Source organism: Nothobranchius furzeri, chromosome 4 (genome assembly GCF_043380555.1).
Source record: "Nothobranchius furzeri strain GRZ-AD chromosome 4, NfurGRZ-RIMD1, whole genome shotgun sequence".
Classification (NCBI taxonomy): domain Eukaryota; kingdom Metazoa; phylum Chordata; class Actinopteri; order Cyprinodontiformes; family Nothobranchiidae; genus Nothobranchius; species Nothobranchius furzeri.
This window is the reverse complement of record NC_091744.1, coordinates 11050355-11063666: the sequence shown is the minus strand read 5'-3', so window position 1 is coordinate 11063666 and position 13312 is coordinate 11050355. Positions and strand designations below refer to the sequence as shown.

Here is a 13312-nt window from a genome sequence, read left to right as displayed (position 1 = left end):
AAAAGATGGCAAAAGGAATGAAGATACACAGTAAATTTAGTTCACAGCAAAGATGTTTGCTTCAGTTTAATTATCAGCTTATAAAACTACAAGGACAATGTTAAAATACAAACAGTTGTATGTTATTTATTGTGATATTTATCAAATATGGTTATAAATTGAGAAAAATATATATTTAATTATAAAAGAGAATTAAAATAATAAACACTCGAAAGTATCGAAAATTGGTACCGTTAAGTACCGGTATCGATTCGTAGGTACCGGGAATTAGTACCGGATCGATTCAAATGTCAAAGTTACCCATCCCTAATCTGGCGTTGCGCATGGATCAGCGGGTTCTGGTTCGGCCCAAGCCCTTCACTCGCCCATCCAGGGCGCCTGGACCTCTTCCTCGTTCCCCCACGCCTGCTCCCGGACCCGCTTCTACTGATGAGCCCATGCAATTAGGCCACCTTCCTCCAGAGGAGAGACAGCGACGGTGGCGCGAGGGTCTCTGTGCCTATTGTGGCTCCTCCCACCACAGACGCCTGAACTGTCCATTACGTTTGGGAAACGAAGGAACCCACTGAGTATCGGGGTCGCTCAGCCTGGGTCACCTTCAGCCCCCGCCTCTTCAAATCGACTCCTTCTTTATGTTACCCTCCTTCATGGTGAGGCCTCACTCCAGATGCACGCGCTGGTGGACTCGGGGGCCGCTGACAATTTTATGGACATGGATCTGGCTAAGCGCCTACGGATCCCCATGACCCCCTTGGAGAGAGTTGTGCCAGTGACCTCGGTGGACGGTAGGCCCCTCCAACCCTATCCGGTCCAAAACCGAACCCAGCCACTCCAGATGATTGTCCAAGGCCACAGAGAGACCCTCCAGTTCCTGATCATATGTGCTCCCTCCTCTCCTCTAATCCTGGGATTTCCCTGGCTCCGTCTCCATGACCCCCGGATTTCCTGGTCCCAGGGCCGCCTTTTGGAATGGGGGGCCCAGTGCCAGGCCCACCTCTCTCCTCCTCCATCCATACCAGACTGCCCGGCCGGTGACCCTGGCCCAACACCGCCCAATCTGCCACTGCCCTACCGGGACCTGGCTGCGGTGTTCGACAAGCGGCGCGCCACCACACTGCCGCCTCACCGCCCGTACGACATGGAAATCAAGCTGCAACCAGGAACCAGTCCACCCCGGGGGCGCCTTTTTTCTTTCTCTCCCGCCGAGTCCAGAGCCATGGAGGAATATATTGACCAGGCCCTCCGGCAGGGTTTCATCCGACCCTCGTCGTCCCCAGGTGCCGCAGGCTTCTTCTTTGTCAGGAAAAAGGAGGGTGATCTCCGCCCCTGTATAGATTACAGAGGACTGAACAAGATCACAGTCAGAGATCGTCATCCTCTGCCGCTCCTCACGTCCGCCCTGGATGCCATCTCCCAGGCGCGGATTTTCACCAAGCTGGACCTCCGGAGCGCCTACAACCTGGTCCGTATCAAAGCTGGAGATGAGTGGAAGACGGCGTTCATCACCCCCACCGGTCACTGGGAGTACCAGGTCATGCCCTTCGGACTGTGCAATAGCCCCGCCGTTTTCCAACGCTTCATCAATGATGTCCTCCGTGACATGATGGGACGGTGGGTGTTTGCCTACCTGGATGACATTCTGATCTACTCCAAGTCAGAAGCCGAACACCACCACCATGTTCGCGCTGTCCTGACCCGGCTCCTGGACAACAACCTGTTCTGTAAGCCCGAGAAGTGCTCCTTCCACCAGCGGTCCGTTTCATTCCTGGGCTACCTGATTTCGGATCAAGGTCTAACTATGGCCCCTCAGGAAGTCCAGGCGGTGAAGGACTGGCCCCTACCAACCAGCCTGAAGCAACTGCAGAGTTTTCTGGGTTTCTGCAACTTTTACCGTCGATTTATCAAAGACTTAGTCGCTCGTTTCACATCGGCTCCTATCCTGCGCCATCCGGATCAGGCAGTCCCTTTTGTGGTCGAGGTCGACGCTTCGGATGTCGGCGCCGGTGCCATCCTGTCCCAAGGCGGCCCAGATGACAGGCTACATCCCTGCGCCTACTTCTCCAGGAAGTTTTCCACCACCCAGCAGAAGTACGGCGTAGGGGATCGCGAGCTGCTGGCCATAAAATGGGCGTTGGAGGAATGGAGGCAGTGGCTTCTGGGCACCACTCAGCCGTTCACCATCTGGACTGACCACCAGAACCTAACCCACATCCGGTCCGCCAAGCAGCTAAATCCTCGCCAGGCTCGCTGGGCCCTCTTCTTCGAACCCTACGAGTTCCATCTCGCCTATCGCCCCGGGACTAAAAACCAGAAGGCGGACGCCCTCTCCCGCCAGGTCACACATTCAGCGCCCACGTCCAAGCCGGCGCCCATCCTCCCGGAGCACCGTTTCGTGGCCTACCTTGGGTGGCCGTTGGAGGAGGCCATCCAAGACGCCCTACGGGATGACCCAGCGCCGCCAGAGACCCCCGCCAGTCGGCTATACGTCCCCGCGGCCTGTCACAGTGAGGCGTTGGCCTGGGCCCACTCATCACGCCTGTCTGGTCATGCGGGCTTCTCTCGGACTCTCAAGTTCTTGAAACGGGCTCTCTGGTGGCCATGTATGGAGAGGGACGTTAAGGAATTCACGAGCGCCTGTGACGTCTGCGCCCGCTCTAAGGCATCCACCCAGGCTCCGGTTGGCACCCTCAGACCTCTTCCGGTGCCCAGCCGCCCCTGGTCCCATGTGGGGCTGGACTTTGTCACAGGTCTCCCGCCGGTCAACGACCTCGACACCATCCTAACGGTCACTGACCGGTTTTCCAAAGCTGTTCACTTCATCGCCCTCCCGGGCCTTCCCTCGGCCCGACGCACTGCAGAACTGTTTCTGGAGAATGTGGTGCGTCTCCACGGGTTCCCGGTCGACGTGGTCTCAGATCGTGGTCCCCAGTTCACGGCCCGTTTCTGGAAAGCCTTCTGTCATCTAGTGGGAGCTTCTGTCAGCCTGTCTTCGGGCTACCACCCACAAACCAACGGTCAATCGGAGCGGGCGAACCAACAGTTGGGCCGGTACCTCCGCTGCTTTGTCTCGGCCCAGCCCTCGCAGTGGCCTAAGTACCTCCTCTGGGCGGAGCTGTCTCATACTCTCCACACCTCCTCGGCCACTCAGATGTCCCCTTTCGAGGTCTGCTATGGCTACCAGCCCCCAGTCTTCGCCCACCAGGAACCCGAAGTCGCGGTGCCAGCCGCTCAATCCCTGGTGAGGCGCTGCAAGAATGCATGGATCAAGGCGCGGGCCTCCATTACCCGGGCCATCGCCCGTTACTCACACCAACACCTCCGCAGGCACCGCCCGGGTCCCTCCTATGCTCCAGGGGACAAGGTCTGGGTGTCCACGGCAGGCCTCCGGGTCCGCGCCGGTTCCAGGAAGCTCGCTCCCCGGTTCCTCGGGCCCTACCCCGTGCAGGAGGTCATCAACCCGGTCACGTACCGGCTGCGGCTGCCTACAAGCCTTCGCGTCCATCCTACCTTCCACACCTCCCGGCTCAAGCCTTACTTGGAATCCCCCCTCCTGCCACCTCAGGCTCCAGCACCTCCGCCGGCCCGCTTCCTCGACGGTGAGCCCATCTACACAGTCCGGCGCATTCTGGACGCTCGCCGCCGGGGTCGGGGCTGGCAGTACCTCGTAGATTGGGCGGACTACGGCCCCGAGGAACGCTCCTGGGAGCCGGCCCGCTCCATCTTGGACCCTGCCCTCATCTCGGACTTCTGGGCCCACCGAGGTGGCCCGGGGACTTCTGGAGCCGTCCCTGGACCGGGGGGTCCTGTCAGAGTCCAAGCCCCCAGGCCGGGCTCTCCCAGCTGACCGGCTTCCGTCTTGGACCACATTACCCAGCATCCCCCTCGTGGGGATTCCCTCCACGTTCCACCGTGATCCATGATCAGAGTATTTCCAAAGCTACTACAGCTAAACCTCCACCTTTCCTCCTCAGACCTCATCCGTCAGCCTTTCCAGCACCGCTTTCAGCCCACCGTCTGTACAATAAAAGCTCTTACTCCCGAACCCAGTCTTCGAGTCTGACATGCGCTATGGGTAAGGATGAGCAAGGCCGATTTTAAAACAAAGACATTCACCGGTCAATCACTAAATTTAGAGTGGTTCATGCAAATGCTATTTTATAACCATACATTTATTTTTTCATAGTTATTTACGTAGAATTCGATGGCTATTTGTCAGTTTTAAACAGTGACATCTTGGACTCTTTTGATGCAGGCTGGGCCACATCTGGCAGGAATTTTATAACATTTGAGCAATAATTGTAAAATTGATGACAAAGATTTATAACACAGAGATTGTGGGAACTGGGTACATTTTTGTGTAATAAAGTTGTTGTAAAACAGCAGGAATTTGATCTCTTTCAGACTAGCTGTTAGCTTGTCACTCAGGTCAGGATATAATCTTAACTTTTTCAAATTGGGTTTTCTTTTGATTGACCGGTTGGTCATGAACAGTTGAAAACTTTCCACAGAACCCGACTTTAAAATCCAACATCAATTTTTAAATAATTTTCAGCTTATGTGACTTAATGTTAACATTTGCAGAGATCATGAAGGGTAAAACACAGGTAGCATAAATCGTGTTCAACAAATCCACTCCACACAGCCACACTCCATTCTGACAATGGAAGGTGATTTTTTTAAAACTTTCAGGAGGGAAATGATTCTTTTGTTCACAAACAATAAAGTTTAAAGCACGAGCTAGTCCTCCACTTTTACAAACCCAGAGTGAGAGTTTGCCTTTAGTGTCCTCTGACCCCGGTCCTTTAAACCTTTTGCCCTTTGGCTCACACAGAGACGCCACTCTGGGTGTAGGTCATGGCCAGCTGCCCTAAGTCTTTGTGATGCAAACACTTGTGTGATTGGCAGAGGGCAGGACATCAGAAAGTGTGTGGAACACACATTAAATAGCTCTGAATTCTTACCGTTATCTTCAACTGTGAAGTAGAAGATGTCACTTGTGGCGTTGTTCTTGTCCAACAGGACATAACAAATCTTCATGTCGTTGATTTCAGCTGGCATTGTCACAAAAGAACAGAAAATAAGGATTTACTACAGTGATGACAGAAATATGATGACACATCCATCTGGAAGAGGTTTTACTTATAATTAGTGAATTAAGGAAAGTTTTTGTAGCTCTATCTGGACACAGATGTATAGGTAACACTTTAAAATAACTGTCCCTTTATTAACAATACTCAGTGCATTATTAAACATTAATAAACAAAAAAGTTCCTTTATTAACATTTTTGATATAGTTAATTATTAAATGCCCTCAAGGTTTGAACAAAGGGCCGTTTGTGTGCATCTGCTTAGTAATGCATTACATAATATAGTTAAGAGTTAATACTTTATTAGTTTAATAATGCACCAAGGAACGATTAAAGATTTACTGATGTCTGTATTAGTTTAGGATTTGGGAACATAATTCTGCCCAATTAAATTGAATATTGTTGTTTGATTTCTGCTGATTTAGTTGTTTACATATCCAGTGAATAAGGAAAAAGCATTGAGGTTTTTTTTGGGAGTAGGGACCAGTTCTCTGTCAAAACTTTACAATTCACTTTGCTTTAATTTTAATCCAGTTCCAGCAAAATCCCAACAGAGCTATTATATCCATCTAGAAATGTCACAATTTGTTTCTAGAATCTTTTTCTACAAAAACAAAAATATGATCGAGGGTTTGATGGTGCAGGCCTTGCTCACCTTGAGTGAAGGTGTTGATGCTATCGTTGCCCAGTGCCGTGTTGATGATAAAGCCATGCAGAGGTGGCTCACACACCATGTACCTCAGGACTCTCTGGGGACTGTCTCTGTCCTCTGATCGAAGGACCTTGCTTGTGAAGACAAAGCCCAGGTGTCCCGTTTGGAGGACTCTCAGTGAGGCAGCAGCTTTGTTAACCACGATCTGGGGCACACCATTGTCCACCGTACTGATGTGAATTGTCATAGTTTGAGGTTTACGAGTCTCGTACACAGTATTGGGAAAAATGTAAAAGTCTGTATGTGTCCCGTCTGTGATAATGAAAGAAAAGCTGTCATCGCTGGTCTCTGTGCCATCGTGCCTATAGCTGATAAGGTTCTCATTCAGATCCTGTTTGGTGAAGGTTGTGATTGGTTGGGTGTTGTTGAAAAGCAGCTGACCGTGCACTGGCACCTGCGTGACAGTGAAGCGCAGCAACTTATCGAGGGTGTCTCGATCCTCAACCGTCAACTCAAATGGCGTAATGAGCTTGGTTTCTCCCTCCTCAACAATCAGCTTGTGTACAGTTAAAACTGGTTTCTTGTTATCTACATCAGTGATGGACACTCTGAAGGTTCGGAAGATAGGGTTGTAACCATCAGTCACCTCAAACTCAAAGCTGTCCATCTTCACCTCGTCGTCCGAGGTATGGATGTAGTAGATCTTGTTTCCAGCAAGTTGTAGCTGGGTGAAGGTGGAGATTGGAACACCTGGTTGGTCCGTACACTCTAAATGCCCCCTGCTAGGTGCTCTTGTAATGCTAAAGCTAAGAAACTCATCAGGGCTGTTAATGTCAGAGGTGCTAAGGAGGTCAGTGGTAAGAGTTACTTTTCCACCTTCTTTGAGCGTCACACCTTTGTTGATAACATCGGGGAAAACCATGTCAATGCTTCCAATGTTGATGTAAAAATAACGGTCAATTAGTGGATTGATACCATCGGTGACATCAAACTTCAACAGGTCTCGAATGCCCTCTTGACCCATGTGCACATACTGAATTAGTTGCTTGTCGAGTTCATCCTGGGTGAAATTCATTCCTAGGGTTATGTTGCCTAAAACTGTGCCAAATTTGTTGATACGCTGAAGGTAGCCTTGACCTGGACCATATCTTACAATATATGTTAGGTCTTTGTCTTCAGAGTCAAGATCTGTTGCCATTAAAGCCCTGTTACTTATGACTTTTGTTTCCCCAATCTCAACATCAAGGCCATCGTTGATAGCCATTCTTGGCGTCTCGTCATCAACGGGTATAACTACGACGAGAATGGATTTTTCTACCTTGTGTTTGCCATCAGAAAGCCTGACCTCAAAGCTGTCTTCTTTGGTCTCAGAATCGTCGTGTTCGTAAACAATGTTGGCTCCTTCTTTGATCTGTTCTAAATTGAACCTCTCAACAGGGATTGTGCCAGTGCTGAGTTGTTGAATTATTGCACCGTGTTTGGGTTTTTTGATGATTTCAAAGTGCAGTTCATCCCCAGGAATGTCAGCATCAGCGCCATTTAGAATCGGTATGTCAATTACAAGATTCATGCCCTCCATTACCACAAACTCGCGGACAAATATCTCAGGCTTCTCGTCATTGGCTGGAATGATGACTATGGGAAGGAAGTGGCGCTCTGAGAAATTAATACCATCAGAGCAGCGGAAGGTGAACTGGTCCTCTACAGGTTCAACTCCTTTATGAATGCTTTGGACATAGTAGATATGACCAAGGGCAATATCTTTAATTGTAAAGGCAGTGATGGCTGTCCCAGCTCTTGATTTCTCTGAACCTGTGGCAGGGGAGATGTTCTCTACATATCCAGATGACGGTTGGGCAATGATGGTGCAGAGAATGTCATCATTGTTGGTGTCAATGTCTTCAGCTTGAATGTGGTCTAAGTTAATGACATTCTTCTCACCTTCCACCACAACAAACTGGCCCCCAACACTTACAACTGGTGGAATGCTGTCAACAGGCAGGATTGTGACTTGAACCATCACACCCTGGACTTTGTTTCCACCAACAACCCACTGATCAGACATGTCAGAGAGAGTTAGGTTAAAGGAGTCGTGTTCCTTCACTGGACCAATTTCACCAGATGTGTGAGCGTAGACCACCATTCCGTTGATGACATCTGCCTGAGTGAATCTCTCAGCAGGCATGCCGTTAACCAGGATTTCACCCAGCCTGGGGGGTTCTTCAACTATAAAAGTGAGCATTAGGTCATCTGTGTCTTTATCACGACCCTGAATGACATTACTTGTGATCTCGGTTGCTCCATTTTCTAGCACATCAATGGAGGCTCCCAGTACACCCGATGGGAGCATAATTGTGGGCATCTCATCGTCAACTGGCTCAATTGTGATCCTGATGATAATGGGTACCTCATGAAAACCATCACTTACAGAAAGTTTAATGATATCGTTGAGGGATTCCTCTCCTCCATGGATGTAAGTTAGGCGATTGTTTGCAATGTCTTCAAGCACAAACGTTTCACCATTTGACATGTAAACACCCAAATACTGCAGCTGTCCATAACTAGGAATCTGGGTCACAGTGAAGATTATGCTTTCATCATCTGTGTCTGTATCCGTGGCATGCAGCTCCTTTCTGGTAATAACATAAGTACTTTTTTCCATAACAGTGAACCCAGTGTTGGTAATTTCTGGGGGTTTGTTGTCAACTGGCTGTAGGAAAATTGTAAATAGTCCATTTACTGAGTTACTGGCCGTGTCCTCAACAGTAAATGTGAACTGCGCTATTTTAGCAGTGATGCCTAGTTCAACATCTGGGGGCTTGTAAGCTACTTTGTGATGGTTAACCTGGGCTTGTGTGAACTCTGTGACTACAGTGTCAGGACTATCAGTAAGGACAATTTCACCCAATGGGGCTGGATTATTCTCGTCTGTGTCTGCTGGTGGTTTGATGATGGTGTATTTCAGGTCTCTGTCATCTGAATCTAGATCAGTGTAACATAAGAATTTCTTACGAAAGAACGTGAGTTCATATTCCTTAACTGTCATTTGGAGGGTGGTGCCTGGGAAAAGCACTGGTGGGATGTCGTCAACAGGATGGATTTTAATGGTGAAGCTATGTTCGCCGGATTGATTGGGAGGGTCATTGTCATCTTGGACTCTGAACACAAACTGATCAGTCACAGTTGAGGTGCTATGGGGTCCGACATGACGGTAGAACAACTTTCCATCAAGAATATCCTGCTGAAACCATTCAGTTACCACCTGCTCAAACATCTCATCCGTCCCGATGAACTTCCACTGGGAAGGATCATCAGGGGGCTCACCCTGCCTGAGCAGGAGCTCCCCTATGGTTGAGAATGGTGCCTCCAATATAAACTTAATTGTGGAGTCTTCTGAGTCAATGTCTGTAGCACTCAGGATGAAGGGAGAGATCTGCATGATTTCGTTCTTGAACAATACAAGGCCAGTGTTAGCATTTATTATAGGGGGCTCATCATCAGTGGGAGCAATAGTGATAGGAAACAGGAACTCTACTTCATTATTTCCATCAGTCATTTGGAAAATAATATTGTCACTGTATGTGTCACTGCCGTCGTGCTGATACACAATAGTGCCAGCATCTAGATCTGCAGGTGTGAAGAATTTTCTGCGTGAACCAAAAACAGTCAGGTCTCCGTGTTTTAAACCATCAACGACTGTAATTTTCACATCCTCCAGGTTATCCTCATCACTAATTTCTAGATTTTGTGCACTGGAGAGGACTCGTGATTGACCTTCAAACAACAGCTGTCCAGTGTTCTTTGTTGCAACAGGAGCCAATGTGTTCATAGGCTTCACCACAATCATGAAGGCAAATGGATCTGACACTGCTCCGTCAGTGTCAATGATTTCAAACTCTAGCTGGAAAATCCTTTCTTGTTCTGAGTCCTCGGAGGGGGGCTTATAGGCTATTTTTAGAGCTTCGACGTCTCTCTGGTTGAAAGAAGTGATAGGAAGGTTCTGATCGTCTGTGCTGATAATATAACCCTGCTGAGGGTTCATTGGTGAAGTGATGTTGAAGATCAAGTCATCTGGATCAGATTCAACATCTTCAGCCGATAGCATGTCACTTGTAATCGCTGTCATCACGAACTGATCTACCTCCATCATCATCATGGCTACAAAGCTAGGTTTGGGAGCAGTGTTTTCTACACCTTCTCTGATTCTGACCATCATCTGGAAATGTTCTTGCATTATTGCATTGCCATCATTATCCTGCAGCTCTACCATCATTGGGATATAATCTCTGTTTGGTGACTTGGTTTTAGCCGTGTGTTTGTAGAGAACGCCCAATTTTACAAACTCATCACAATCAGTCATTTGACCATTGGCTGGACTATTTTTTAGAGTACCATACCTGGGAAGGCCTCCAGCGCCAGCCAGAGAGGTGATCTTACATTGAGTGACACCATCCTCAAAGGAAAACTCCAGGGCCTTTTTGTCAACGGGGCTGCTGTCTCCGTTGAGTTTCTCAACATTAAGTGGCATATTCCTAATGAGGATCTCAAGCTGCTGGAAAACCACCTCCACTTCCAACATGAAGGGGATGATGACCGTGTCTGTGTAGGAGTCATAGCGAAGCTGCAACTTCACACGATCCTTAGTGGGGCTCCGAGATCCAAAATGTGTGTATTTCACTTCATTTGCTCCAAATGAACAAGGAAACTTTTTGGGGGTCAGCACCCCGGGTTTCTGGGCCAAGGGGTCGTTATCCAGGACAGTTATGTGGCAGCGGTCTCCAGGCTGAACTTCAATAACCAGGTCATTCACAGGGTCCAAAAACACTGACCTCCCAAAAGGCACTCTGATCCCATTGTTAGCGATGAGGATGTTGTCTTCATTAGGTCCTGACCTTTGGTAGTGAACGTGACCGGGACCAAATGACTGTGAAATTACTGAACCAAAACAGGAGATGAGATAAAAAGTCACAAGCAGGCATCTAAAAAAGTCCCACTTTTTACAAAGTTGTGAGCTACGCAGACAACCAGCCATGTCCACTGCTAGTTGTCTGGCAATATAGCAGCTGAAGGCAGATTCCTGTCCTGAGTGAAGAAAAACAAAACAAAAACAAAACAAAGCATTGAAAAGGAAATCTCTCCCTGATGGTTAGGGCTTTAAGTCTGTCCTCTGTGTCTGTGTTTCAGTCCACACAGAGACACGAGTGTGGTGAATGCTGCAGGGCTACTCAGGTAATAATGAAACAGTAGACACTGACGGATGCTGGCTCCTCCTTCTGCCAGCACAGACTGGGAGCCTCCAGCCCCCACTGCTAATTTAAGAAGGGCCATTGGACAAGACTGAGAAAGTGCTGCTTTAACTAATACTTACCCCCTAATCTCATGTTGGACTGAAAAAAGGTTAAATAATAGAATACAATTACCCCCAAACAGAATACTCTGTTCAAAGGTACATGTCTTTATATTCACAGCAAGTTTCACAAAGGAAATATATGGAAAAGTCTCACAGTTCAGGTGCATTTTCAAAATTTTAAATAGTTTTTGAGTACAAAATAAATGTTATTGGGTGTTTTTGCTATGGATTACTTTAAGAAATAGTTTAAACATTTGTTGCACTGAAAGGGCAGGGTGTTTAACAGGAAGACACCAGTGCCCTCTAATGGGTTAATGCATTGAAACTACTGTAGTTGAATGAAGCAAAATGAAGAAAGCATTGTTTCTAAGAGTAAATCATGTTTTTGTTATAAATGTAACGTTTTGATTAGTGCTGCCTTGTGGAATTAGACACATCTGGATAATGGTTAAAACTTGCAGAAATTGTTGGGCAAAGGAAATCTGACTAAAAGTATTTCTGTGTTGAGAAAATTACTTTGAAGAGAGAACAATTTGTGTAAAATCAAAATACAGAATTCATTAAACAAGTGAAATTCACACAGCAATTGTTATGATGAAATGAGGTGTCTAAAAAAGGTGATCATGATTAATTAATGTCTTTTGTTTTGTAGACATTCTTTTAAATGTCTTTAACTTGGTAATCAGCGACTTATCAGTAATAACAACAAAATGTGGTGTGTGATGTTGCTTTTCCTTTTTTATTTAACTGATTTTATACCCTCTTGACTGAGGTTCAATTTCTTTTATTACTGGAATATTTTAAAGTAGTTGATTGCTCACTTAATCAATACATTTGCAATGATCTCTAGAAGGACCAAATGCCTTGCAGGCAGAACTCAGGGCACAAAAAGCCCTGGCTCAGCAGGTCAAGTCTGCAACATCACGGCTGAGCTTCAGAAAACAGAATTTGGAGTCTGATTTCCTGATATTTGGACATCTTGTCCCAGATTGGATAACAGCAATGCGACTCTACCACTGACCTGCAACGCTGATGTTTTTCTCCACAAATTACACAAGCCAGGAGGACTTCCACCTTAAAGTGAAGTTGCTAATTCTAACGGTTAGCTTAAACTAGACGAGATGTTTCCGTCTGATTTCGGGGCATTAAACCAACAACAGCTTTTCCCGTTGTGAGTCAAGATGGGTGAGACCATGAACGTTAATTCTCAGTGTGATGTGGATCTGTGAGGATTTTCAAGTCCTAGAGTTACCGTCTATTTTCTATGAGAAGTTAATGCAGGAGATAGGTGTTGGAGACTATTTTCATCCTCAGACTGCATGAAAAAAGTACGGTGAAAAAACAATTTAAAAACAGGTTTTCAGTCAGCCACGCCTTGAAGTTAAATCCTCAAAACTATTTGTTTCATCACTGTCATACTCAGTACTCACACTGACTATTGAGATGTCTTTATTTTATTAAACATAAATTATGTTTTCTTACAGCAGAGCAAAGAAAAAAGCAAATAAAACAATTTTTCATCTCCATCGACAACATCACCAGTTTAAGGAAGTGTGAAGACGTTGGTGTTCAGAAAACCCTGGAGGTCATGGCCCCTCGGCACCAGAATGGCTGTCACTCCCATGCTGTGATACAATAACCTGGCATTGGCTGGTGGGACAGGTGTGTGTGGACACACACACTTAGACAAACAAATTCATAGACCAACTCAAACCCTTTCATATCAAGACTAATCCAGTTTTACCCTCTCATGCATGTGTTCTGTTTTTCGTGAATTCATTTTAAGTAATAAATTGATAAAAGAGTTTATGTATTTGGATCAGTTAATTCCAACAAAGTTAATTAGCTTTAATTATTTTGGGAGGTGACAAGGACTATGACCTTTTTGTTTTCTGATTGTCAAACAATGAGTACATTTTAATTTGTTGCTATTACTTGTTTTATTTTTTTCTAGTCCACAAAGGACAAGTGGGAACATTTTCTCTAAATAACTGTCATAAATCATAGCCCCCCCCCCCCCCCCCCCCCACACACACACACACAGTATTTTTATTACAGTTTATTGGTCTGGATACATTTTTAGATCGTTGTTGTACAAACATCAAGATTATTCATTATTTCCCCTGAAAACTAGAATCTGCATGTCTATACTGATTTATTTAAACTGTTGAGCTGTTTCTGTGCTTCTGTGTAAGCAATGTTTACTTTTAGTGATGACCTCAT

The 13312-nt window shown here is 46.5% G+C and overlaps 1 protein-coding gene across 2 annotated transcripts in view; it reads right to left on the bottom strand.

Annotated features, from left to right (window-relative positions):
* Positions 1-10956, bottom strand: part of frem3 (Fras1 related extracellular matrix 3) — a 42626-nt gene extending 31670 nt beyond the window's left edge. For both annotated transcript variants that reach the window (XM_070550076.1, XM_015965698.3), the window contains exons 1-2: positions 5743-10956; positions 4962-5051 (exon numbers count right to left, since the gene is read on the bottom strand). In XM_070550076.1, coding sequence (XP_070406177.1) covers positions 4962-5051; positions 5743-10771 — 5119 coding nt within the window. In that variant the 5' untranslated portion in view covers positions 10772-10956. The remainder of the gene's footprint in view (positions 1-4961; positions 5052-5742) is intronic.
* Positions 10957-13312: the final 2356 nt, after the last annotated feature.